This window comes from Merops nubicus, unplaced genomic scaffold (genome assembly GCF_000691845.1).
Source record: "Merops nubicus isolate BGI_N331 unplaced genomic scaffold, ASM69184v1 scaffold30869, whole genome shotgun sequence".
NCBI lineage: Eukaryota > Metazoa > Chordata > Aves > Coraciiformes > Meropidae > Merops > Merops nubicus.
In genome coordinates, this window is record NW_008633525.1 from 2,651 (window position 1) to 30,572 (window position 27,922).

The window sequence follows — 27,922 nt, forward strand, 5'->3', positions numbered from 1 at the left end:
ATACACCTAGGTAATTAATATAGCTTCTCCAGTAGCAACTCCACTAAAAAAAAATGCCTCCTATTATAAATCAGCCACCTTGTCCAAAAAGCTCCAGTCAGTGTTTCTGCATAAGCTCACTTCTTAATTGGTGCAGCTTCCTTTCCATAATTAGCAACAGTATAGTTTAAATTAAGAGGCTTACAGACAAGCACAACATACATTAGTATATCACCATCTTTACTGACACTGAGTATTTCATCTAAGTCATCCTTTTACTACTAAAAGGAGAGAAGCTAAAAGCATAGCTGTTAACTTCTCTGCCTCCAGCTGGGCTGCGTTCTGTGGGCAGCCCAGTCTGCATGGGCTGAAATTTAATCACCAAGGACATCTGGCAACTCATTTGGGATTTTTGGGGCTTTTTCCTTCCATACTTCAAGTTTGCTCTCCACTTAACCTCACTGAAGTAAAAAAAAAAAGCTATCAGCACAGTCTATTCCTCACCTACTCGTTGTCCTTTCCACAAAGGATTTCTGAAGTCTGTACTCTGTATTACATTCCTCAGTATCTTCTTATAGTATCAGCACTCCATTCCAAAGATACTCTGGCAGACAGTATAATTGTACATTTATTGAACTTATTTGTTAAACCTCACTTCAAATGTCAAGAATGTAACTAAACTGTTAGCTCACTTCTCAGATAACCTCTGACTACGGTGTAAACTCCCGTGTTGTCCACCAGGCACATTAACTGATGCCAACACCCTGGTAGCAGGGCAAGATTTCTTAAAAAAAAAAAAGAAGATACTAAGCAACTGGGACGCTGAAACCTGAAAAATAAGAAAAAAATGCCTGTTCTTTTACAGCATAACTAAGCACCTAACTTGCACTGCATTCTCTTCTCAAACCAAGAGTGCAATTTAGACAAATGACAGTGTCACAAAAATACACAGAACTTTTAGGAGAAAACCACCTGTAATCTAAAAGTATTAAAGTACGAAAAGTACCATGATTAATGGATCAGACTTATCTCAATATCTGAAAAAGAGTCTGAACAGTATTAGTATTTTGGAATTGTGTTTTGGTACTTTTGTTTTTCAGAAAAACCAAAGGAAGCCAGGAGATGCTTATGGACCTTTTCGAGTTCATAAAGCAAAATTATGGCTACAGTAAGCAACCAGAAGCAATAATAAAATACATCTCCTTTCCTGGTTCAGGTATTTGTAAAATTTGTACACTGCACCATTAGATTTCGGTTTAATTAAAAAAAGCTGCATTTCTTGCCCAAATCAAACACCATGTGTAGTTGCAATCAGTTTTTTTTCGACCATGAGTCTCACCTAGCAGCACAAGGCACCTAACTCCTACCCAAACTGCAACAGGTTATCCCAGGGCTTCTCCTAAAAAAGAAAAAAAACCAAACCCACATCCCAAGAACATTTCATCCTTCTCCATAGTCTAGATGAGACATTGGAACAACTGTAGGTGAACCACCTCCACTAACCCGTGGCGTGGGAGGGAATGTGCAAATTCACTTTGCTTTACTGGGGAGGGAGGGGAGGAGAGGTGGTGAGGTGGTGCACCCCTGTGAACTTCATTTGGGAAAAAAAAGGTAGGAAAAGACTGAGGCTCACTACAGCATCAGAAAATCAGCAGACTTGAGCAGTCCAGGGGGAGAACCATCATCCCACAGCCAGTCCCTTGCCCCTGACCTCAGGCCCCTTCAGAAGCCAAAGGCAATCACGGCGCCCAACCGCGAGCTCCTCGGCACCGCGGCTCCTGCTCCCACCTGACAAGGTGATGCAACGGCTGCAGAGAATTGTTCCCTGCTTCATGTGGAGATGGTTGTTGTTCAGCACTTCCAGCTCATTACCTCCCTATCTCCCTTCTTGTCTGCTCTGCTAATTGCTACATCTTGAACTCGGAGTGCCATGGGAGCCTCTTATAAAATATACCCTGACATTGCTCTTTTACAGACCCCAGGAGACAAGTCTGCGAAGTAAGGCAGCACTCCCTGGGAATAACACTGTATTCATTTACAACCAAGCTTCAAAACGTATTATTTGGTTTTTCTATCCACACCAAAATCTACACAATGCAGCAGAAATTTTGTGTACTTGTTTCCATAAGGGAGGAACAGAAGTAGAAATGTATTTCTAAAAGGAAACAGTTCTGTTGCTAACTAAAATACTGATAATCACATTCAGTTTAAAAAGGTTTCTGACTGTAATTTTTAGAAACTATGTAGCTACCTAAAAAGCTCCTCTAAAGCAGCCAATATGATGTCCAGGAGTTGATCTACCTTTCAGTTGCTTTCCACCCTAATTTTTCAAGTAGCAGTAGTCATACAAACAGAAGGAAAGTTCCTCCATAAGAACCTCCCTTACCTTTCTGCTGTTAATGATCCTTAAGAGTGAGAAATTAATGCTTGTACTTAGCAAAGAAAAACCAACCTGTGCTAACAAAATCTGCACCAAAGTTCATTCTGGTGTGCAATAACTTGAACCCTGGAAAGCATGCTTTGGCCAGGGGAGGTTCTGCAGTGCTACAGAGAACTAGGATCCGTGTTCCAGTGGTCCTTGTGCCCCATGGTACTGCATCCTTGTGCCTCCTTCCTAACAGCGTGTATCAAAAACCACTGAGAGGCACAGAAATCCCCAAATCAGTACCAAAACTGTGTCGTGGTCATCATACATCATCCTGTGTCTTCCAGGAAGCTGAGACACCACGACAGCCCAGTGCTTTGCAACACACACGTCACTATGGTTTGCAGGTACCAGAGGAGTTATTTCTGCCTCAGGTTACACATTCCTGCGTCTGTAGTTACCCTCAGCATGCAAACTGTCTGAGGAGTCAACTCCCATCAAGCATTTTGATGCTACTTGTACTGGAAATACAGAAGTAGGTGTAAGGATCATGCTCCCTATCAACACATTGCACCAGAATCCAGCTCCAGAGCACCAGGACTTAACACCTCAAGCAGTTTCATGGCCAAGGAAAACAAAACTGGAAGGACAGGAGCAGAAGAGAGAACTCGTGGTCAAGTGTGCCACCAAGAGGCAAAATCAGCAAAACCGAGTGAGGTGAGGAAGAACAAAAGAGCAGCATCAGTGTGGAACCCCAGAACTCTGTGCCATGTGGCCCCTGCCCTCATTTCAGCACCCTTACTTAACTTCTGGGTGGTGACTCTGCACAAGGACCAAAATCCAATGTGCACAGCAGCAGAAGCTTAAAAACTGTGGAACTGTTATTAACTCTAAAATGCAATAAACAGGGTAAAATCAGCTTGGTAACAACGAGCTCCATATTTTAAACATCTCCCAGTTTCTATGTAGGGATTGGTTCTCCAGGAGGCAATCAGATCTCAGACAGATAGAGCATGGAACTGAAACAACCGAACACCTCTGAAAATCTGGCCATTAGACACAAAACAACTTAAGTCTTCAAGTGACTGGCATTTTCTACCCCAATAGCCCTCTGTTGGCAGTGGCTGCCATACTGATTTAAAGGGGCTTGTTTTCCAGTAGCAAAATGAGTTGTTGGTTTGTTTTTTTTTTTTTAATCCCATCTATGTCAGGTTTTACAGTTTCTTGAGTGGTGAGTTTTACATTAGAGAGTTTAATACAGTGTGGTTTTTAAAATTCAGGGCATCTGATCGTAATTGGTGTTTTTTTTTCCCTTAGTGGAATGAAGTTACTCTGTACACCAAGTGGTGTTAAACTGTCTGAAATCTGGGTGGTATTAGTGAAGGAGTAGTGAGCTCTTCATTACTCTCAGGTAGCACACTAAGAGTGGCAAAAAGAGGAATTCCCACTGCACCTCTCTTTTACTCTACTTGTGCTTTAGAGATGGTAGATGCTTTTGGGTTTTTTCCAAGTTGCAGCAGCAGACAGGACTCTCAGGTTTTTACAGAAGAAAATCCTTTCTAACCTCCCCCCCCATTACCTATTTAAAAGGAAGATTTTTCAAATGGTCTCACTTTTCAGGAGGGGAACTGAGATTCAGAGGGCAAGAGTCTGGTACCAGTTCATTATTTCTCTCTTCCATCTCAGAAATACCCAAACCTGTGCATGTCTCTGCCTGCTGGGTCACTACAGCACCAGAAACTGCTGTGGGAAGCAGCTGAATTGGCTGCACCAGGATTTACACAGGGGTCTGTGTGCCCTCTGCTGGCATCTGCAGCATGGCTCTACCCATTGCTCTCATGAGACTATTTTAAGGAAGAAAACTCGTACAGCTATAAAAACATGGGAAAGTTTTTAGATATCCTCCATTTTGTTTAAAGAGTATTTCTTACAGTTTTGGTAAATATTTAGCCATTTGACCCAGCTACTAACCATGCAATGCAGGTGGACAGAAACTCATCACTGAGATTATTCTCTTCCTCAGAAATTGCAGGAAACAGGAAGAAATACCAACAATCATCTGTGATGGAGTTGTGACAGTGAGTTACAAATAAGTAGTCGCTTAAAAATGTATAACTGGGAGACCAAAGAGAAAGTTAGGACTATGTAACCTAAAGCAAGGTCCAGTCTAGGCTACATGGGGTAATTTCATGCAACTACTATGGCCAAGCACTGCATCTGTTCTGCTTCAGATCTTCCAGTACAGACACTTCCATCAGCACACAGGAACAAATGTAAGTTTTGTATCAAAGTAAAGCCTGTACCTGGTCTTCACTGGTTAAGCCAAGGTGCATCACAAAATAAAAATGAACCAGGAAATCAGAATTTGGCAGCACGTCCTGGCGCCTGGTCATCATAGCGCAGATCAGCCGGTACGCCTGAAGTTTGCCCTCCTTGTATTCATTTGGCAGAGTGGTTGCCTGAAAAGAGCAAAATCCTTGTATTATTGCTTTTTTCTAGTAGTCAGCTAAAGCAAAACTGTATCTTCAGCAGGTTTCCCACAAAACAAATCTGTTCTCTGTATTGATTTGAACAGATCTGAGTCCAAATAGCCTTTGGAGGGTATTTGTCATTTTAGCCAGCAGTGACTGCAAAAATTAACTCAATTAAACACACACAAATTCAGTACTGATAACAGACAGAAATACTGATGTGTGGAAATTTAGAAATAACTCACCTTAAACAGCCATGATGCAAATATTCTGAGAGGGGGAATCAGGACAGGAGGAGAGGGAGTAGACTGATTGTCCACACTTATAGCAAGGTTGTCCCGGATCTAATGGGTTTAAATGAAAAGAGTTAATAAATCTGATAGTTTGATTAATGCTCTTTATTTCATATTAACACATTTCCATTTTATTTTCTTTACCTTAAGGCACTATAGTCTGTGCTACAGAGTTCCTGCTTAAGCCAGCACACTCAGGAAAGTTGTTCTGTAGTGCTTCCCCACAGCCCAAGCAAATATTACCATTTTGGGTCACGCCATGGGCTTTTACACCACATACCAAAGTCTGTGGCAGTCTACTCTATGCCTCTGTTTTCTTTGCTACTGTCTCTGCATGCTATATAAATTAACCAATCTAAATTCTCTTGTCATTGCACAGGAAGAGTCTCTGTTGGGGATACCTACTGGAAATCAAACAAGATAAGCTTTCTTAATGTCAGAACCCTCCAAATCTCATGCTTAGGTTCCACGTGCTAATACTAAATCACGTGCAATGATATTTTTTACAACAAAAGAAAAATAATTACAACTAGGTGCAAGCATCGTATACAATACCTTTGCAAGTTTATACCACAGCTCATAAAGATAGCCAAAAACTTTTGCATGGATTTTAGGTGACTGTATGTTGTTCACATCTCCAAGAATTCCCAGGATCCTCCTCCACAACACAGCAGCAGAATCAGGATGCCAGCCGATAAGGCTTCCACCAGCAATTATACTGCAGTCATCAGCAAGGAACTCACTGCTGTCTGTAAATTTAAAACAGTTCCATTGCCATGAATTAGAAATAGGGTGTAAGTGTAAATTTGGTCAATAAAATGGGAACATTACTCCTTCTAACCATCTTCCACTTCAAAAATATTCTCTCCACCAAATCTCCTCTCTCTTTTTCATGGATCAAGCTAGCACGTGATTTAAAGAAAGAAAGGGCAGAAAACGCAAGCTAAAGGGCCTTCCACATTGAGATGACAGCTCTGGATCAGTTTTATATCAGACAAACTGCACCCACTCAAGGCTGGTATTTTTTTTTTCCATCAGGGAGGCAAATGCAGTTAAATGGAACATTCATGTACTCAGAGATTTATTCAATCAATAACTGGCTTTTATAAGTAGTGTTTCTATTTCTAAAAGTCCTTTCTTTTTTAAGATCACACAATATAAAATGACCTGGAAACGGAACTGAACAGGGGAACGAAAACCATGTGCACTGCCAGTGATGAAAGACCTGCTTGGGCCTTATTTACAGAGTAGCAGCTCCTGAGATAGCAGTGTGCAAACCAAGAAGGGAAGCAGGGCTCTGTGAGGACTGCCAGGATAACGGAATTAACATGCTTAAACAGTAAAAGAAAAATTCCATAGTGAAGTGCAAATTGTAATGGTAAGAACTGCTACAGTTTCCTCTGTCAGACCAGGGAAAGCTGAGCACAAGTGATCACCTGTCACAGCTCAGCTCATTAGCAGTCACTTGACACAATAAGAAATCCCACTATTTTCAACTGTGTCATCATTTCCTAGGCCAGAATTTATTGGCACCTGTGTCAGATGCCAATCTGATTATCCAAACTCCTTAAACTCTGGCCATTCAAGTATCATTTTTGAATAGACATTACAGACAAAACATTTTCTGGACGACAGTACCTGTTAGATTTGCTGTATCTGAAGGACTAAGCTGCAGCCAGCGTGGGGCATCGGGCTCCAGGCAGACATCTGCTGGTGCGTGACCCTCCTGGGGGTCCCCAGGCGCCTGCCAGGGGCCGAGGGCGATCTCCACCTCGCTGCTGTAGCCAGCGGACGTGTCGCTGCTCACGCTGGCACCTAGAGCACGGGGGCACGCGTGAAGGTCACAACCTGCTCTCAAACACTGCATCAGCAAAGCAGGATGAGAAAGTGTCTAATGTATCTGTAACAAGACAAAATTATGACACTGATTTCACGCACTGCGCTTCAGAAAATTATGCATTTCTTGGAACTCACTTTTTTTCCTCTCTCTGTAATTTCCATGTGATTGCTGCAAGTCTGCTTTCAAATCTAACTCAGCCGTGCTGCTGCTTCTGTGTCCCAGCACCTGCAGAGAAAAAACAAAGTGATCCCAGCTTATTACAGCTTCGAGAACTACCTCACGTTTCAGTGAATTCCAGAGACACTGTCAGTTATTAGAAATTAACAACTCAATCAAGATATTTTCATTAATATTTAGACTACATAAACATCTGTACGTGTCTTAAGGAAACCACTGTGCTTTCAGCTTGAGCTCTATCCTCCCTTCATTGAACCCACACCAACAAGCAGGACATTTTACTTACATCCTTCCACAAATATGAAATAATTCAATACTTTTTAAAGTATCAAAAAATATTCCAGAAAGAAATTACTAATTGTCTCTCATGTTGGGGCATTACCCTGTTGCAAAACAACATATGCAAAGAGACCTGAATGCTTGTCAATATTTTATAACACACGCCGCTAAAACCGAATGGGGAGCCAGGTTAATTTTTAATTCCCCCAACTACTGAGCTTAATTCTGTCCCCTCCCCACCACCCTGCAAAGCAGAACAGGTTTTCCTGCCCTTTTCAGATGCTCCTGAAGCAATTAGTGAAAGCACTCTGCAGAAAATGGCTGGTGTCTCCTTTCTAGAGCTGAGTGTTAATGGTACTTTAAGTCTATAGACATATGGGAGAGCCAAGGTCCAAAGATGAGATTCAGCCAGAATTGCTTCATGCTGTTTTGCATTTACTTCTACAAAGATGACCAGCCTCAGACTTCTTTAATTTCTACCACTGAGTCAAAAGTTGCATTACAAATGTAGAGTTTGCCTGTCCTAAAGTTAACTTACACAAACATCTGCAAAACATGGCTGGTGATACAGATCATGCTGAAGGGAAGTGTTTTCCCCAGCACTTAAAACCATCAAATATTTATTCCACTGTGCTGTAGCTCTATAATAGCCATGAATTATTTACAGTTTAAAAGTTAGTAACTTCTTGTTTATATTTAATATTAAAAAGCACAACAGTCTTGCATAAGAGTAGACTACAGCCAATGACATAAAACTGCATGAGCAACTGAGGAGGTCAGGAGACAGAACGGCCACAGCAAACAGCAAACTGACCAGCCACAGCTCAGCCCCAGATCCTGCAGCAGAAACGTGATTAAAGGACTTTCCACACTTCCAGTTGCTAGAGCATCTAAATACTAAATGGCACGTGACGAGAAATAAAACATTGTTAGAACCTTCCCAATGACCACCTTCTGGTTTGCCTTACTTGATCAGCTTCATGTTCCTTCTTTGTGCATCCCTTATTCTCCTGAACCAATACGGAGTCGGAAGAAGTTAAATTATGAGAACTTCCAGCTTTTTTACCTAGAAATTTTAGAAATTAAGCAAGAAATAAGACATTTGTGGGACAAAAGTATGTAGCAAATCCTATGAAAATTTCAACTACGTCTACACGGATGCTTCTTATATTTATAGTCAAATGAAGCAATACAACTTTGAAACATAATACAAGATGAACAGAAGTAGAACTGTTAGCCTGAATACACAAAATTCAAATGCAAGTCAGATAAAAAAGTATGAGTTACATACAAAAGACACATTCAAGGTTTCATTTTTAATGGCAAGATGGGACCTGCCTTACAGAAAAGGTCACATCCTGTGTTTTCAGTCTGCAACTTCTTTAAAATAGTTCTTTCAACAAGACATCGACAATAGATTTACTGACCATATGAGATAAAAACCATTCTAGAACAGAGCTGGAAACCAAAGTAGGTAAGAGCATCATATGCAAGGCTGAAAAATCTCAGTACTTTCTATTCAGAGGTAGAGTATCAATGTATTTTATCAAAATTACCTTGAAAAAAATCAGATGGAAACTGATCTGTAATATCTGAAGTGCTGCTGCTTCGAGTCAGCTGCTGCTCTTGGTCTGCATATAGGCCTGTAGCTTCTGTTCCTGTTGAATTTTCAAGCTGTTGAGATTCTTCAACTTCTGTTATTTAATGAAAACACAAGACGTTTGCAAGACCTCACAATTATGTACACGTACGAACTCCTTTACATAAGCAAGCTATAAAAGAGACCCATTTAAATATTTAAAATTCCCAAGTCACAAAATTAGAATGTAACTCCTAGTTACAGAGTTAGAATTTAAGATTTGTAAAATGTCTTTAGAAAAACTGTAAAGTTTAGAGAGAGATGTATGAGCAGTGTCAATGGTAAAAAGTCTAGAAAATGGACAGAAATGACTTTGAGGGTTTGGAGTGCACAAGGAAGGGTGGGAGGACGTGATGTGAACAAAGCTATGTGGTTCAGAGCTAGAGACCCAAACTCGACCCTGTTCACTCTGGTGGCACAGCTACTATAAATGCAGAGTTCAGGAGAGACAGCTCTGCTTACTGACTCTTCCTCCACAGAGAGGGGAAGTGGAGAATAAAAAAGGCTACAATTCAAAAGGAGTAAAAAAAGATCTGAGCTACATATGACTCAGGCTTAGTTTGTGAGAACAAACTGAACTGTGCAGCTTTTTTTTGCTGTAACTGCAACTAAGAAATACAAAGAGGAGACAGAGGTGTGAAACTCAATCGAGAAAGTAAACTGACATGCTAGGGAAGGAGCAACAGGAACTCTTCTACAACACAGTATGTACAGAACACATTTCCCTAAAATTCCCACTAAAATGCCCAAAGCCAGTGTTTGCTGCCTTTAGTTTTTGCATTCCTAATCCTATTTGGACTGCACTGTATTAAAATTTTAACAACTGCTTAGAAATCTTTAATAAATCAAGTCATTGAAAGTGTAAACATGAATAAAAGGATCTCTTTATAAAGAAATTACAATAAATTTTACTTCAGTTACCAGGGGATATAAAACTCATTGTAATTCATGGTAATCTTTAATATTAAAATGAACAATAACTGCATTGTTTGCAGTACTACAAACATTTTACGCAAAATCAAACACTATCTAAGAACTAAAAGGCACAAACAAATCTTTCAGATTTGCTTCTGGAATCAATAATCACAGGAAGAATCCTTCAGAAGAAACAAACCCCACATCTGTAACCGAGCGTAACAGCGATTGAAAGATATTTTTCTTTTAAATCAAGTAGTTCAGCCATCTGCATTTCTTCAGCTGCACTAGCTCAGACATTCAAGCATTCAAGTAGCTTCTGCAGCAGTTCCTTGAAGAGCTTTTGCTCTTCTTTTCCCTGAAAAGATCTCTCATTTTGGCCATGAACCCAGTGACAGAACAAGTAGCAGGCATTACAAGTAGCCACTTTTTGCCACCCTTTGTAACTCTGGAGAAGGACAAGTTATGTTCCCATCAAACCTGCTCGCCTCGTACGGGGACCAAAACTACTTAACACCACGTCTGGAACAGGTCTGAGGCACGGGGAACAGACCCAGTGCAAACCATCTCGTTCCACACTGCTAAAGAATAACCAGCTGGACAGAAAGGGATTAGACAGACAGCAGTTTAAAAATATAAAGAACATTTATATAAAAGATGACTTTAAAGTACAGTACCTGACAGTCTGTGAGAGCAAGAAGTGTAAGAGATACCAGGTAAGAGAGAGCTCACAGTGTGAAGCAGGAGAGGGACACTTTTAGTGGCTGGCAAAGCCTCATAAAGATGAACACAGTTGCTGATAGACTGGCTTCGCTTAGCTTCCAGGGAAAAAATAAAGCAATAAATATGTCAGAAAAAATAACTCATTATCTGGGGTTCTGAATGTCATGATACAAGGAAACAAAATGCTTTTGGAAAAAGAAATCATTTTACAACATTGTCATAAGCTTAAAGTCTCCTTTAGAGAAAAGCAGCAATTTATCACCAACTGTATCACTAACAGTTCTGCTGAGTTACACAAGCCTCTAACAAATTTACTTGGAAAAACTATTTTTATTCATACTGGCAGTAATTCAAGACATCTACACACAGGTTCACAACATCTCATCTAGGCATTTCATTATGAAATTGCACAACTTTTGGAAGCAGCCACAACTCAAAGGCAGCTTGAAAACTTGAGTGTCACTGAGCATTTTGGCACGTGAGCATGCAGTTAAGGTCTAACCTGTCGCTCTCTGACGAACAATATTTCTTGCCTTCTCCACTCCTGGGGCTCCAGAGGTCGTAGCGCTTCTGAACCTCATCGGCTCCACAACATCAGGATGACTTTTCCAGCTTAATGAAAAAGATCTTCCCACTACAGCTGTCTTCTGAGGCTCTAACATGCCACCTTAGAGAAAACAAAATTCTGTACCATTGTATGCTTTGGCACATGTTTTTGCTGAAGTACAAACAGACTTAGAAGCTCTCAGACATGAAAAAAATTAAGCTTTTAAGCAACGCAGAGGAGTTTTGACTATTAATACAAAAACAATCATCACTTCAGCTACGTGCATCAACTGCAAGGTGGCACATAAATGTAGCTAAAATGGTGTAATTAGCAAAGTTTAATAAAAATGCATGGAAAAGAGTTTTCACATTGATGACTATGCCAGACTGCAGCACAGGAAACCACTTTTCATCTCCATGATGCAGAAAAGCCTCATTTTAAGCGTGTGCTAAAATCTGCTAAATAGCTGTCTTCTACTGACCCCAATTACCTCTCCTCCCACAACGAAGGGTGAGAACACATAAATCCAAAGCACTCCATATTTGATTAAACACGTTCTCACAACCACATTAAGTAGTATTTAATATGAGATTAAATTAAACTAATTTTTGAGATTAAACTTAAATATTTAACTCCTTTGAAACAGAAAGCACTGAAGCACAGAGACTAACCTTTTCCTCTCTGCTTTTTTTCTTTTTGTTCACTGAGCTTATCCAAGGGCAAGTTTGTCATCTCCACCCCATACACGGTCCTCGCCAGCACTGCTGTCAGAGAGTCCATGATGTTGGCCCACTCGGTTATGAGCTCCTCCCAGTCAGTCAGGGCGGACAGAACGCTGAGCAGCTCATCCCACAGCTCCCGGGAAATGTAAACGCTCAGGTTTGCTCTGATCCAAGCCACAATGAGGGTCTGGGAGGAAAAACACACGGGGTACTTCATGCACTTCTGACAAGGTGAATTCAGCACACCGGCCTGCAGATCAGCTTTGACAAGCCATGGTGCACACGTACCATGCAAAGCTATTTTTCATCAAAAAGCATTCCCAGCAATCAACGGGTAAATAACTGTGAAAGTTACTAAGGAAATCTAAAAATTCCAAAATGTATGTTTCAAGTGGTCTATAGGTCCCCTAGTAAACTGAAATAATACACTGTGTATAATAATAGAAAGAAGAACTATGTCCTACAGGTACAGGGTGATTGTAGTGACGGAGCTACACCCGCAACACGCTGAGCATGGTAAGTACAGCAGGATGCACAAATGCTTTTATCTCATTCAGTGGGATTCAGTTTTGAATTGCCAGCTGAACTTCTAGGAAAACAGTTACATCAGGCTTGCACTTTAGAGATACTCAATGAAGATTTCCCACAAAGTGACTGTGTGCCTGCCTGTCCTACCACAGCTGGTAACAGAGCCCTGAGGAACAGATCAAATCAATCTTAGGGGCAGTTTACAAAATAATTACTTGGGATACTACAAAGGAGAATTTTTTCATCATTTACAAGTAAGTTTGATAGTACTGTACAATACTACTTAACTAAAATTATGGGTAATTAGCATGAAAAAACAAAACCCCCCAAACAAACAAACCCCCAACACTCACTCGGAAAAGCAATCCTGACATGCTTTGAGCAAACGTATCCTTCATTTGGTTTTCTTTTGGCTTCTGCATCACAGCTTCTGTTATTCTAAGAAGTATCTGTAGCATCTGTTCCCTGATCCCAAAAGAAAATTTACTTTTTGTTCACATGTTCTAATAAAGGTATTCGTTAATTTTCATATACAAAAGCCTCCTCTTAATTCTCCAGTAAGCGTTACTTACTGGGAATGTGACCACACTTCAGACTTCACAGATCATTTGCAAAATAACATTAGCTGGCTGTGGACTGTAAAAACCAGCTTTTGAGAAGGTAAAGTCAGGCATGGAAATACCAGCCCTAGCCTTGACGTCGAACAGTGCAATGGTGTAGACGCAGCAGAACCTGCAATCTCACAGATCAACTCAGGGGCCAGTCACCAGTGGGAATTGTGTGGTCAGGTCACTGAAAAGCCAGCTTCTTCCCTGCCCAGAAATTCTCCCAGAAAGTTTAAATGTTGATAATTGTTTCTCAAATGATGCAGAATATATTAGGCTTACCAGGTCTTCCTATCCATTGACAGTTCCATTATCATGCGCCTAAAGATACTCAGAACTGCTTTGCAAGCATCCACTTGCTCCTTCAGCAGCACAGGGACTTCAGTGCACGGCTCCAGTAAGAAAACATTTGCTGAGTTTGTCAGGAACACCTTCAAGACAGGCAGGTACAGTCAGTTTGCGCAGCGTCAGGAACAGAGGGATTCAAAACCTACAGTAAAATACTTGTCCTCCTCTAGTCAAACCTTTCAATTCCCCTAGAGGAACTTTTAAGTTTTACCTATCCCTCTACTTTTCTACATCAGCCTAATGAAAAGTCTGATGGCACTTCAGACCCAACAAAGGCACGCACTGCACAGCATGGGACTCGCAGGAGCACTATATGCTTGAGCAACCACCTCTATTTCCAATACATGAGGTGCAGCAAAAGCAAATAGACAGTTCTGATTAATTTCTGGTACCCACAGTAGAAAAATCCACGAACCTTCTGTCTTAAAACATGGAGATCTGTCTCTATGACATGGTCCTGTAGTTTGATATTACTCTAAGTTATAGATGAAGTCTAAATCATATCTTACAAAGACCATCAAGCGCTGTTATTTGTTTCCCTTAATCTTAGAGAGTCTATTACAGTTTCTAGCGTGAGCTGCATCAGTTCCAGCCTTCCCATGTACCACACCTGCAAGGCAGCCTGAGCACCAGCTCTGACGTTTTTGTCCTCGTCTTCCAGCACACAGCCCCTGCTAACAGCACTGGTGAAGGAGTAGGTTCTGCCCCAGCTGGACGAGCGCTTGTGTCCGGAACGGTCAGAGGAGAGCTTCCAGAAACACCAGCCCGTTAGTGACACAGCAGAAAGGAACGTGGAGACATTCATTCAGAATCATTCCAAGTGGCAAAGGTGAGAAAGGGGAATTGCCATGTCCTACATTCACTTCAGCAAGGAATGCATGTCTGTTATTTCTTGATCGCTGAACAAACAGACCGTCCATGGGATTTAAAGGTTCATAAAGGTTTTTAAAGCTATATTATTTAAAATATTTTATATCACATTTTGCCGTTGCTGATTGCAGTAATATTTAAATTTAAGCCCGGCTTAAAAACTGCAACACCACCTCCCTCCAATAAAAACATAGTAAGAATTATAAAGTTTTGACAGATTTACAATGCAAACCTTTCTCAGATCAAAAAAACTTCCCTTTCACAGTGTTAAAGTCATCTTTTACTGATGGTTCAACATAGAACACTAAAAAGAACACAGATTTTGGATCTAGACTTAAATTTTCTAGGTGAAGGTGCCTGAACCCAAATATTTCATCCAGAATACACGAATGAGCAGATATTTTCAAATGCTTAAGTAACTACCACCAACAGGAGACAGTCCCACATGCACCAGTCCAACAGACAGTGTAAATTTTTACACTGCAGAATGTATTAGTATTTTTTTCCATTAAATTATTGCTATCCTATTTATATAGATAGAGAATAATAAACAAATTAGATTTTCCAAAAGAGCTGCAACTTTTCCATCTGCTCAATAAGGGGTACTGAACAATCAGTATTTATTTACATTTCTGGACCTTAAATAAAAGCATTTCTGAATCTCTGTTTTTCACAGATTTTTTTAAATTCTCACTTGTTTGAATCAAGTCTTATACAGTAGGCAAACAGAACAAAGCCACCGTGGTACCATACATGTTTCCCATCCGTCTGCACTGCTGAATCCTCTGAGGTGACCACAGCATCCTGCCCGTCCTCCTTTTTCTCTGGCTCCTCCATGAACACAGGTTTCTCCTGCAGTATCCACTTCCGATACACCTTAACCACTTTCCGTGTTGCAGACACATCAGAAGGTGGCAACAAAAAAGCCTGAATTGAAAAGTTAACTCATTTTACTATTTATAGCACATAGCTGTGGGTGCATATACATAAATACACCCCCACACCACCCCCCATAAATAATACAGCTCAAACCAGGCAGGAGACTTAATTTTTACTTCTATGTCTGTACCAGAAGATGCTACAGTTAATCAACAGCCTACACATACACCTACATAGCTCACAGTTCCAAATTATTTCCACATGGTATTTGTTCGGACAAAACCAAAGAGATGGTTTTGCCCTCAAGCTCCCTGGCTTAAGTTGGATCCACCTCACAAGCCATGACTAGCCACAGAGGACTGGCAGGCTAAGCTTAGCTACTATGCCACACTTTCTGGAGCAGGTGACTTCACAACACCTCAGCAGCACAGGCTGCAAAATGCCATTTCAGCAAGTGTGGGTAGAAAACGTCACCTAGTATTTAAAAAAATAGGGTATTCTGGCAAAAGAAAAAAGGTGATTTTGCCAACAACAAAAACACATATCATTACAAAACCACTGAAAGAGATAAAAATATATTTTTCATACTAAAAAAATTGGTCTTTCCAAGTAGGAGGAGATTACCCACTCGCCATGATCAGCAGGGCCAAAGGCTATAGCGCTGCACTCCAGAGTACTCACTCACTCATAGTGTATTTTCCTGTACCCAGTTTAGCTGCAAAAGCAGGGATCTTGCTCAGGCTGGGCAAAATCTTTGCCCTGTATGTAAAGTTCTTCTCCTTGTCAGCACACCCAACAGCTGATTTCCACAGAAATGGAAAGGTTAACAAAAGTGGGATTAAATGCTTGCTTTCCTACAGCAAGTATATGTGAAACTTCTGAAAATGTCTTCACAGACATTGTCCAGCTATTCCTGCACTTGGGTTCTGCACTTGCACTTTCTATTTCTTTTCTTGCACTTTGGGTTTTCTTTCCGTTTCTGCATCCTTAACCAAATAATTAAAAACAGAGGAAGAGCAGCTCATCAGTGGCATGAACGGGCACTGCACAGAGTGCTTTCAAAAAGCTAAGAAGTAGAATAGAAAGAAAAAATAATAATAGCAAAAAAAGAGCTGAAGAATTTACAGTGACTAGTGAGTGTCCTGTAAGGGAGAGATAAACACAAAAACGATTCCAATGCCATTATCTGTTTTAATTACTGAACACAGACTATATTTAATAGAATAAAAGTACTGCACCATGCTGGCCTTTGTCCCCTGGAAGCTGGTCCGACCTCCCATGCTCTGAGCATGCACCAGGAGAGGGCAGCATGCCACAGGGGTCCTTAACACATCAAATCACCCTTCCTGCCCAAGTGCCACCCACCCCTCTGAAAAGCACTGCTAACAAGGAGTTCCTACACTGCCAACATGAGGGACTTCACAGTAAAGCCCGTGTGCTCACTCAGCTGCTGGAGAGCACCTTCTGCCCATCGATGTGCCCTGGAATACTGCCTCAAACAATTTCTACCTTGGTACCAAACAAAACAAACCCACCAAACATCAAAGATTGGAACTCTCCAGTAGTTCCATATGTATTTTAATCCAAATAATTGAGAAGATAAAGAATACTAGTGGCAGCAACCAATGTTGGAACATAGGGGATGTGCCAGATTTAGGTTGGACCTGAGGTACAATTTCTTCTCCACAGATATTGCCCAGGGCTGTGCCAGGCTGCCCAGGGCAGTGGTGGAGTCCCCACCCCTGGAGGGGTTCCCAAGCCGTGGAGATGTGGGGTGAGGGACACGGGGCAGTGGGGACCTGGCAGGGCTGGGGAATGGTTGGACTCCATGAGCTTAAAGGTCTCCTCCAACATACAAGCATCTGTGACTATTTCTGAACAGACATTAAATACTGATGTGGATCATAGCAACAAGAATCTTACTATTCCAAATAATAAACTTGCCAGTCAATAACTCTTTACACATGTTTAAATTGCATCATAATACCAAGAACAAATAAAGTGGCTCATTCAAATAAGACATGTCATCTGGCATCAGCAACAAGCTTCAATTCCCACAAAAACATGATAATTTTGTTGTTGAAGCTAGACCCAGGAAGGACTCCAGGCTCGAAGGACGCTGGTGTGATCAGCATCAGATCTGACCTGACCAACAGCCTACAGAGCACTGGCTCTCCTGACCCTAACACCTCCTGTGGCAGAAAAGCACAGCCAGAGAGACCCCGACCTGCCGGAACACCTCGTTAACGAAGTTGACGTAGCCCCTCGTGGACAGCAGGATCCTCTGCACCATCTCGTAGACGCTGCGGTGCTGCTCCTCGATGCTGCAGAGGCTGGAGTTGCTGAGCCTTCTGTCGGACAGGGTGCTGCTGTTGGAATGGCTCCTCTCCTGCTCGCTGGCGTGAGACACACCCGCCTCCAGCTCTGCAGTTCTGTCCTGGCTTACACCACCAACAGTCTACACAGGAGAACACGTACAACTAATTAAATAGCTGAAATAGCACACACCAAAAATCTGAACTCGAGACACTGGTGCTCTTTTTCACACAACACACTGAGACCCCAGCAGTCAGGAGGTGCCATTTTCAGTCTGCTGTGTGATCTAAGAAGGAATTTGGTCTTATACTCTTTCATGACATACCCTTCACGTGGCCCCAGCCCGGAAGAGCTGACTGACCTGCCCGCTCCGTGCGGAGAAACGGCAGCAGGGGCAGACACAGCAGACAGGAGCCCCCAGGTCCCTTCGGTTTTGGGGAAAGATGGATCATACCACTATACACATAGCTCACACTCTCGCTTTATTATTCCTGACAGCTCTTTGTCAGGTTTTGTCCTGGCATTGTATGCATTTTGCAACATCTCAAATCACGCCTGACTAAAATGATCCAGACACAAGAAAAGAGAGGACTAAAAATCTGCTTTTGAGTTACAAAAAAACCTATGTCATTTGGAATGACATAGCAATTTATACAAATGATGGAATTTCCAATGAGAAAGAAAAGATCAATTAAAAAATCAGTAGGCAAGCTACACTCTTGCTGGTTTAGGGCCTCAACTTCTACAGTGAAGAACTCCAAAAACAATTGACATGAAAACATACAGCTCTACCCCAATAGTTCATGTATGCTTTTCCAATGAATCCAGATTTGACACTGACCTAGGATTCAAGAGAAGAACACAAGTTGACACTGATCCTAAATTTTTAACGGGAAGCTGCAGAGGCTCTTAAAAGAAAAAGCATCTATTTCTATAAAATTAATTGTGAAGTCCCTAATCCTGGAGGATCCTCAACCAGCAATTCGGAAGTGAAATATTTTTCTAATATCTCACTGTAAACAGCCGCTATAACCAAGGGGAAAACAAAGCAGCCTTTGATGTTGCTTGGAAACAGTCCATGGCACAAGTTTGACAGTTTACAGATTAAATTCCAAAAGCCTAAACATACTACTGATGACTGCCAGTAAGGCAAACAGCTACAAGAAAAAAAACCCTCAAGAACAACAAACTTCCAGTGAATTACTAAAGGGCTTCCCTGGGAGATTTCCTCCATCAAAGACAAAAATAATCAAATAACCAGATACATCATTTATTCCCTTAGGGGCAGCATTTCTTTCTTGCTTCAGCTGTCAGTGCACTGTGATTGTTTGGAAATTTAACAGTACATAAGAAAAGAGAAGTAAATGTTAAAGCACACCTGAATAATCCTAGGGAGCATTTCTCCTCCATTTTTTGCATTCTGAACAGCAGTTAAATATTTCTTTTCAAGAAAGAAGGTAACAAGCCACTTAATAAAAGCAACTCGAGCTGCCATATATGGAATTTTTGTGCTATAGACATTTTCATTGTTTCGTGTTGCAGTAATGTATACTGGTCTTGGTCTTATATCAGGAATATCTGGTGAGATAAAAAGAGAAGATACAAAGAAAATCTAGTCTTAAAAAACTGTAATTGTTTCCAGACATTGGTTAAATATATTGAACGTGTCACCAGCAACATTTTCTCCATATGAAATAATGCAAATGCAATGGCTGACTGCTTTTATTATATTAAAGCTTAACATTCTATCATAATTTTATGACTCCTGAAGAAAAGCAAGAACATAAAAGCACAGATCTTTCCCAAACGTTATAATTTGTATCACACAAAACAAAGGAAAGCAAAAGACAAGGGCTGCAAAAAGAAGGGCATAACCTGAAACAATATAAGTCAAGTTTCACAGAGTTTTGCTAATGAGGTAGAGTGAGAAAGAGAAGATGGCCCTGGAACACTCAGCAGTGCAAAGATCAAGAAGAAACAGGATACTCAGTGCATTGGAGAAGGAAGCTAACTCAGGTGCAGTAACACTGCACAAGCTGAAATAAAAGAAAGAAAACACATTGGAAGAGGTGGATGATTGCCAAAGAGAGATAGGCTGGGTCATAAATCATTCCAATGAATACATTCAGGGAAAAAAAACACTTGTACACAGCTGAAAAACATGGAAGGCCTGGGCTCTAGCTGCAAACACTGAAGTGGCACCAAGGTGATTTCAGACACCAAATATCAAAATGCAAAGGCCAAGAGTCAGAGGAAGGAGGGGAGCAATGATGAAGAGGAGGCTGCAGTACACCATGTGCCTATTAACACCATCGTTACTATGGACTCTGACAGATAATTCAGGAGAAAACTAGGAAGAATTTGAGAGTTTCTAAAATAACACGCTTTAAATCCTACACCTGTAGATATGCATCGCCATTTCCTTTCATTTGGCCCTTCATGCTCATTTTCTCCTCAAGGAAACAAGAAATAAAATAAGAGTAACTAAGTCAGTTACTCCCTCATGTTTGGTCAGCTTTCTGGTTCTTTAAAGAGCTCATCAGGGAGCATGTCCTGCCTTCATCACTTATCACAGCCACAGAGGAGAATCAGGCCAGTCCTTACACAGTGATGAGCAGCAGCAGCTTCCTGCACTACCTCAGAAAATCAAAAGCTGTGCTAGCAAGAAATCAAAACATGAGAGAAGGGAGAGAAAAATCCTCATTCAACACACCCGTAGTGATGTGCCAGCAGGTAACAGACACTGCTGAGAACAGTCACCATTACTTCTTTTTCTACTTAAAAGACAAAACTCACAACTTACCAAGAACAGGTTTGTAGAGGTTGGTCAGCTTTGTAAAAGATGGAAATAAGTGAGGAAGATAGTATTTTCTAAACAAGGTGAAGAGAAACTTAAACCCAGTGTCTTGGTTCTCTTTATTCTTCCACTCTAGGCTTGCAGCCTTTGTCACAGAGTTGGAGAAAAACAAAGCTTTAAGTTAATACATTATACTGACAACCATTCCACACTGAATAAAAAAGGATAAACTATCACACTTTAACAAGAGATATAAAAAATCAGCACTGTCCCAAAAACCTTCACAAACTGCAATAAGTGTGTAAGATACTACCATGAGGACTTAGCAAGCCCAAGCACGTTAGAAGTCAGCCTATTTCTGCTGCTTTAAAGCAGTGGAGCACAGTAAAATGTCATATTAATATTTTTAAACAAAATTTCTTCTTACCTGTAAATTTAGGCAAAGTTACTCTGGGCTACACTTTTAAGGTAAGGTTTTCATCAGCCACATACTCAGTGCCCACGTTTAACACGACTGCACTCACACAGAGTAACCCTTGGCAAAATGTGACTCGAGGCACAAGTGATCCCCACGGACAAGGCAGAGGCTGACGCCAGGCTGGTTCTAAGGGCACTCTCCTGCTCCTCCCCAAACCAACACTGACTTGCAGAGTCACACATGTACCTTCACAGCGCCCTTCACCAACAGGTTTGAACTGCAGTTCCTTGGAAGACTGGGCAAAATTTTGCTCTGTTCCATTTGGAATAACTTGCACATAACTGATATGGGGGTGCTTTTGTTGTTTGTAGAATAAAATCCCAGACCATTTCAAATCAGAAATGTAAAAGTAGATATTCTCCACAACAAAGCACTTTTTGCACTGATGACTTTAAACTACCTGGGTTTTAGTCTTTTGCATCTCTTTTTGTGCAACTCAAGTGAGTACTTAAAGTGTTTATCATTTGACATATGCTTCAAATTCAGGCCTACCTGTTTGTTTTTTGGTTTTTTGTTTTGTTTTGGTTTTTTTGTTGTTTGTTTGGTTTTTGTTTGTTTGTTTGTTTTTTTTTAAGTAATATCAAAAGACTACAGGATTCTTTTTTTTTTTTCTCCAGTAAAAGCTCTTCAAAAAGCCTGTCCAACTGTATTTTTTAGATCCCAAATATGTGGCAAGGGTATAAAAGAACCGTGAAAATAATTTTCACTGCGGCATTGTGAGATTCTGATAGGTAAAACAAAGAGTGCTGTGTAGGAAGCTGATAATTTCATACAGCCACTTTTCAAAATAAAGCATTTATTCAAAAAGACAAAACGCCTTCCAAATACCATTTTGGTCTTGCTTTTGATATAAAAATGTATCTCAAAGTATTTCATTATCTTTTATGTATCTTTTTTCATACTGAGTTCTTTAATATTCATTGTCTATATAGTTTCCACTTTATGTAAAATGTTGCTTAATTTGTACTTTTTAAATGTATACATTATCTTAACTTCTTTCCTATAGAGATTAATCTGATTTACTTCTAATTAGATTTTTGATGTACACGTTACTTGCATCCTTTAAAAGAGTGTCAGAAGCCATCTCCTTTTTTTATCTGTTTCTTAAGAAAGAGTGGCTCTTTATGTGTCTGCTCAGCTTCGCATGTGTCCGGAGAGAACAAGTTGTGTCTTTAGCTCACATCAGTTTTCTAAATGCTACCACAAGCAAATAAAACAGTCAGTTATTGTGCAACTTTGGGTAACATCCATTAATTCTTATAGCAAGCGTGAAGGATTTCTTATTTCCCCCCAAAACAGCACAAGGAAACACCTCTGGGATGATTTCCCTTTCACAAACAAGAATATGCAGAAGGCAGCTGCTTCCAGGGGAGGGGCAGAACCAGCTCCATAGAGCTGCAGTGCAGACTTCATTTCCTACCACGAGTACATTCTCCAAACATGAGTAGTTAAAAACCCACACCCTCCGCACCTGAATTACCATATATTTTAACAGTAGCTGAAGGAAGTAGCAGGTTTGGTCTTCAGCAATTTTCTCCCCAGAGACAGCTGGCAACAGTGGGGTTATTTCTTCTGGAAAAATCTTAGCTAAAAGAAAGATAAAGTGTTTTAAACATGGAAAACCTGAAAACAGCTTGATAAAAGATATTTTCATTAGGAAGATGAATTTGAAAATAATGAGTAGTGTGCTACTAAGCTGTACAAAGTCCAGCAACTGCCTGGGCTTCCTGTCCTCCTCAGGTCCTACTGCGTACAACGAAGAACAGCCCCAACCTCTGGCTTACTGTGCTTGGGAAGCGTTAACACAGGCAGTCACTGCAGATTAGCCAAGAAGCTGGAATCCTACACACCTACATTCATACAGCTGCATCTTCAAAAAAACAATCCAAACACACAACAAACGCCAACCATTCTGAGCTCAGAAGGCTCTACAGCTGCAACAACAGCCTGAGAAGTTCAGTACACCTCTGAATTCCCAAGCCAAACGGCACCACCCATGTGACAGCTTCCCCACAACAAACTCTACAGCTCCACAGAGGGAGGGGGAAGGCATTACACCAGCCGTGGAAACCGTGTGTAGCTACTCACCGTCCGGCGAACTAGGGGGACTAATGAGGTTATCTAGTGTACAGGGACCTCGTGAGGACATAATGGGTGGAAAGCCAGGCACAAGGCATGCAAATATTAATATTTGCTCTTCTGCACAGTTAGTCTGAAGTGCTTGAAGCCAGAGAAGAAACAGTCGGATTCCTTCACATCTTATCTACAAGGGGATGATTTTGTAGAAAAAAGATATTAAAATAAATTAGTAAGTACGGTAACACAGTTAAATAGTTAAGAAAAATGCAGGACAAATATTTTCATCCTAGCTATGTGCTAGTGAGGCTCTCCATCATACCATGAGGAAACCACATGATTAACTTGGTCATGAGCAGAGAAGGGTGGGAGCAAGCTATACCCAAGGCAGTGGCACTCCCAGGAGACAGCACTACCACCCCAAATCCAGTCAGAGGCCAGAAAGTCCCAGTCCCACAGGCCAAATCCACCTTGGGTAGCCTCAAGACTCAGCCTTAAATGGGTCTCTGGCAGTACAACAGCAAGTGTCACACACAGCCAGGGAGCTGCTGACGCTTTGTGAACTACGAAGTCTTGGCCCCACAGCGGTCAAAGGATTACAGTAGTGAAATATATGACTAAAAGGTGAATAAGTAAAATTACAGTTTGAAAAACACTCGTATTGGAACATTGCAAAGTAATATGCTTCATAAGAATGCAAGTGAAAAGAAATAATGAATACATCAAAGAGAAATACCTTGAGAGAATTTCCAGTGTGCAAAAGTTTCTTCAGAATCGACCCTGGATTAGAAAAATTAAATAGGCACATATCAGACACTAAGAGTCACTTTGCACCTGAATTTTTTTTTAAAAAATACTACAGAAAAGGCTAGTTTAATGCCATTTACTGAGTGGCTGCTGTGCTGGTGTTTAAGAAAAACAAAACTACGAGGTTAAAAAACCAAACTGAATATAGTTACAATCCTCACCAGTGTTATAAGATTAAATATACTGTATCTTTAGAGTGAGGTACTTTGGTTGTAGTCAGATGGCAATTTCTCAGCTTATTTTCCTTACGCATAAGATACTTAGGGGAAATTTTGACTTGCTCCATTTGGAGAGATCAACAAGTCTAACTTGTAGGATTAGTGTATTCAAATAGACAAATGCTGACAATGACAAGAAAAAGATGCTGGCAATCTCTACTACACTCATGTCTATGAACTGCACCTCTTAAAACTGCCAAATATTCTGATTATGGTTGTAGAAATAGCAGCCTAAGTGCCCTAAACTTCAAACGTTTGTCCTAAGCATTGGAGAGAGGTTGTACATTAAATGCTTCTGGAAAATTCCAATTCAATTTGAGAAAAATAGCATGGTGTAGCACTCAGCTGTTATTTTTCCTGGATTCGTAAATTGTGTACATGCCTTAAATGGGATTCTTCCCTCAAGATCTCACCACTTCACAGTACTAAATGTGTCTGCTATAGATATTAATAATTTCCATATTAATCCATGTGAACATTAAGCAAGAAGCAAATCACAAGGTACAGGTGTAAATAATTACACTGCCGAATTTTGTACCTCATTTAATGGACAGAGCTAAAAAATTATCCAAAAATGACTATTCAAGAGAAGCATAAATATAGAGAACATATTTTCTAGCATCAGCTAGAAAACAACTGACTAAAACAAACCTGTTTTGGACTAATTCAGGTGAAATGGTAGTAAAGTGGTCAAGCAGATGTCTCCGTTTATTTTTGTCAGTGCTAACTGGAAATGTGACAACAGCCCTTTCCTTGACCTTTAACTTCCACCCATTATTTCCTCTGCAACAGTGAATTCATTGTTCTGATGAAAAACATGGCAGCTGATGGAATAGTGCTGGAAACCAACCCAAATGACAACAAAAGAGCACTGCTTGGAAGAAATACAACACCCCCACAGCAGCATAAAATTTACTTTAACAACAGAATGAGTTGTGACCACTCTGATCGCGTTCAGAAGCAGAATTTTGAAAGTAGTGATGAATCAAAGGTGATTTAATTCAGAGGAAATTATCAAGTTAAACAAATTCCTTGGATTTCAAGGTGGTTTGACTATTAAAAATTACGTACTTCACTTTTCAATATTTCTGTGCCCATCTGACTCTAGCTTTATTTCAATCTGGTCAAATGAGAAGAGGAATAAATTTGGTTTTCTGGCTCCTGTACGTGATCACAAGGTCAAAATATCCCCTGTATAAGCACTGAAGGTCACAGGGAATACTTACATAATTAAAAAGTTGACTATCTTTAATCTAAACACAAAAAACTTTTTTCTCCCCATTGCATTCAAACTTAATTTTAAAACCTAAACCCCTATACAAACTATATAAAAACCTCTAAAAAACATGATAGTTGTTCAGAAAAAAAAATTAATCCTGCTTTTCTTATTTAGATTTCCAAAATTCATGAGCAACTACACCAAGGCTGTTAGGTATCTGTTATCTTCATGCTCCAGAGAAAACAGCTATAGAGTAAGAATATTAAGTGCTTTAAGCCAAGCACGCTGAGGGCATGCACTTTTATATGCTTGGCTTGCAACAGAATCTTCAGGTCTGGGCTTATGAAGCCTTTTTCTGCAGAATGCCTGCCCCACAAAGCATGCACGAATGGAAAGGAGACTCAAAAAAAAAAAAAAAAGGCAGAGTTTTACTAACTCCAAGACTCCTCTCTGCTGGACAGGATGATGACTCCCCCTCCCCTCGTTGCAGAAGCCAGGTATGTAAAGCAAATAACCCACATCACCTTGACAGCTTCTAGCACGTGAAAGAGGATAAAGGGAAGAGGACTCAGGTAAATCCAAGAATACAAAAATTTAAAGACCATTCATACAAAATTAAAATGAAGCAGGCAACCAAAACCACACAAGACAAGGAACACACAGAGCTGTTAGAGCAGGTAAGATATTTCCTATTTGCTGTGAGTTTCACAGGTAAGTGCTATTTGTGTACAGCTCATACAAATGGATTCTGTGGTTAACAGGACTTTAGAACCAGGGAAGTGACTACAGAAAACACTGATTTCATTTGTAGTAGAATATTTCTAAACCATTCTTTCTTACCTATACTGCGAAAATGCCATCGATAAAAAATCCTCTCAGGTAGTAGCTGCAATATTTTCTGCAGAAAGAAAACAATCAAATTTTCTGTAATAAACTGGCTCATTCAAAGGATACAGAGAAACTGATACACAAGACAGAAATGAAATGGTAATATATACATAGAGAACACAATAGAAAGCAAATACCTATCATGGTAGGGACTCCTGCCCATTACTTTACTCTCTTGTTATGGAAAAAGATACTTGGAATGGTCCTGAATAAATACCACAGCACCACCATGAACAGGGAACAGCTTCCCCCTTCCCTGCAAATTCCCACTATTCCCAAAGAACCCCATTTCCGCTGCAGAACTTAGAGGTTTCTAAGCAGCTCCCTCTGGGTCACATATTTCTGAGGCTAGAGTGATGGGGCTGGATCCAAGCCCTCAGGCCAGCCAAGGGGGTCTGCTCTCCCCACCGGGGCCATCGGCTCCCGCGCGCTCGGCCGTGACATCCTCTGCGGCAGCGCGCCACAGACCCGCACCAGGCTGCCTGGATTCACAGCACACCCAGCTGCCTGCCTCTAGTGCTGGACTGATCCTAACGGAGCCACATCAAACAAAGAACAAGGCTGTGGTCAAACCCGTTCCCCCCTGGCTGTGCAACTCCAGCACACGCTGCAGTGCTCTCCTGGATGGAGCCTGATAATCCTGGCTGCAACGGGCAGTCGGGGCTGCCAGATGTTCTTCTCTGTCAGTGTAGTGGATGGTAACGCTATTAAATATTCTGGATCAAAACTATCTGGGTTTCTAGACTTGGGTAAATAAGTCTTTTAAAAGAAATTTAAGTTAACAGGCTCCAATACACCTTCACTTCCCTATTTTTTCTTTCCCCTCTCTTTAAGCTATTAGCAGTATAGACTAGGGCTTGCCAAGTAGGTGTGTCAGCAGTACAGGACAGATAACTTACTGCTGCTCAGCCTCTCAGAGAAAGTGAGAGAACAAACATGGATTCTTGTAGAAAAATGTCTCAATATTTCAACATTTCAGCTGTTGAAACATGAAATTAAGAAGATATATTTGAAGGGGAAACTAGTTTTCAGCATCTACTTTTGGAAATAAAATTAAACTATATTAGAAATTACTAACAGAGTTCCTTCTAATTATCAAACAAGATCACTGGAACAAACTTCTGCACAACAAAGTGCCCTTAAGTTTTTCAGAAATACTACGTGCAGGATGCAGAATGAATGGCAAGTCACTCAAGCAACGGTGGCCCATTTGTTGGTCTTTTGCACATAAAAGATCACAAGAGGAAATAAAGCATCACAGCCAAGAAAGCAAGAATTGGCATTTTAGGGAATCCTTCAGAGACAGCCAACACATGAATGTCTCTGCTGTTAAGAACAGTATGCTCGAGAGATGGAACAAACCAGACTTTTTTTTTCATTTTTGACAACAAATTGCTTCAGAAACTATATATAACACTCAGAATAGAGCCTTTCTGAAAAATGGAACACTCTCCATGGTAGAAGATGGGAGTCAAGACAAGGTTATAGACTTGGGGAACTAGACCTCTGGGCACACAGACTGGTCTTCCTCATCTTCACCACAGCACACGCTCCCCAAATAGCATTTGGCATTTCTAGTTTACGTAGAATAAAACTACCCTTGGGGCACATCCCTTCTGTGTTGTGGCTGTATTTTGTTTTGTGTTCCTCCCATGGCTCCCTCCCCAGGACACCAGGGACTGAAGAAGCAGGCGGCTGGGGCCAGAGGCCTAGCTCTGGAGACTGAAGCAGCAGCAGTAAGAAGCAGTAAAAGTAGATCATTATACCAAATTTCCTTTCACAGTCCACGCTAATGAAACAACTCAACTTCCTCTGGGATGTAAATTCTCTCTCATTTGTTTCAAAACACTAACTTTTGAGAATCAACTGTAATGAGGTTCCAAAACACCAAGCACCACTTCTGTAACAGACTGTGTCATTAGAAATTTGTCAAAATCCGGTAA

General features: G+C 40.8%; 1 protein-coding gene across 1 annotated transcript; it reads right to left on the reverse strand.

Annotated features, from left to right (window-relative positions):
* Window positions 1-4,647: 4,647 nt before the first annotated feature.
* RALGAPA2 (Ral GTPase activating protein, alpha subunit 2 (catalytic)) lies at window positions 4,648-26,034 on the reverse strand (the record flags this gene model as incomplete). Its single annotated transcript, XM_008948290.1, has 21 exons — window positions 25,932-26,034; window positions 23,584-23,627; window positions 22,860-23,034; window positions 22,243-22,358; window positions 20,300-20,438; window positions 18,875-19,074; window positions 17,408-17,638; window positions 15,055-15,228; window positions 14,042-14,179; window positions 13,366-13,514; window positions 12,832-12,943; window positions 11,900-12,137; window positions 11,184-11,348; window positions 10,636-10,776; window positions 8,961-9,098; window positions 8,373-8,470; window positions 7,083-7,173; window positions 6,747-6,923; window positions 5,664-5,857; window positions 5,061-5,159; window positions 4,648-4,803 (listed from the first exon to the last, which is right to left on the reverse strand). Coding segments are annotated over exons 1-21 (3,078 nt in total), but the record flags the coding sequence as incomplete, so codon positions are not given.
* Window positions 26,035-27,922: the final 1,888 nt, after the last annotated feature.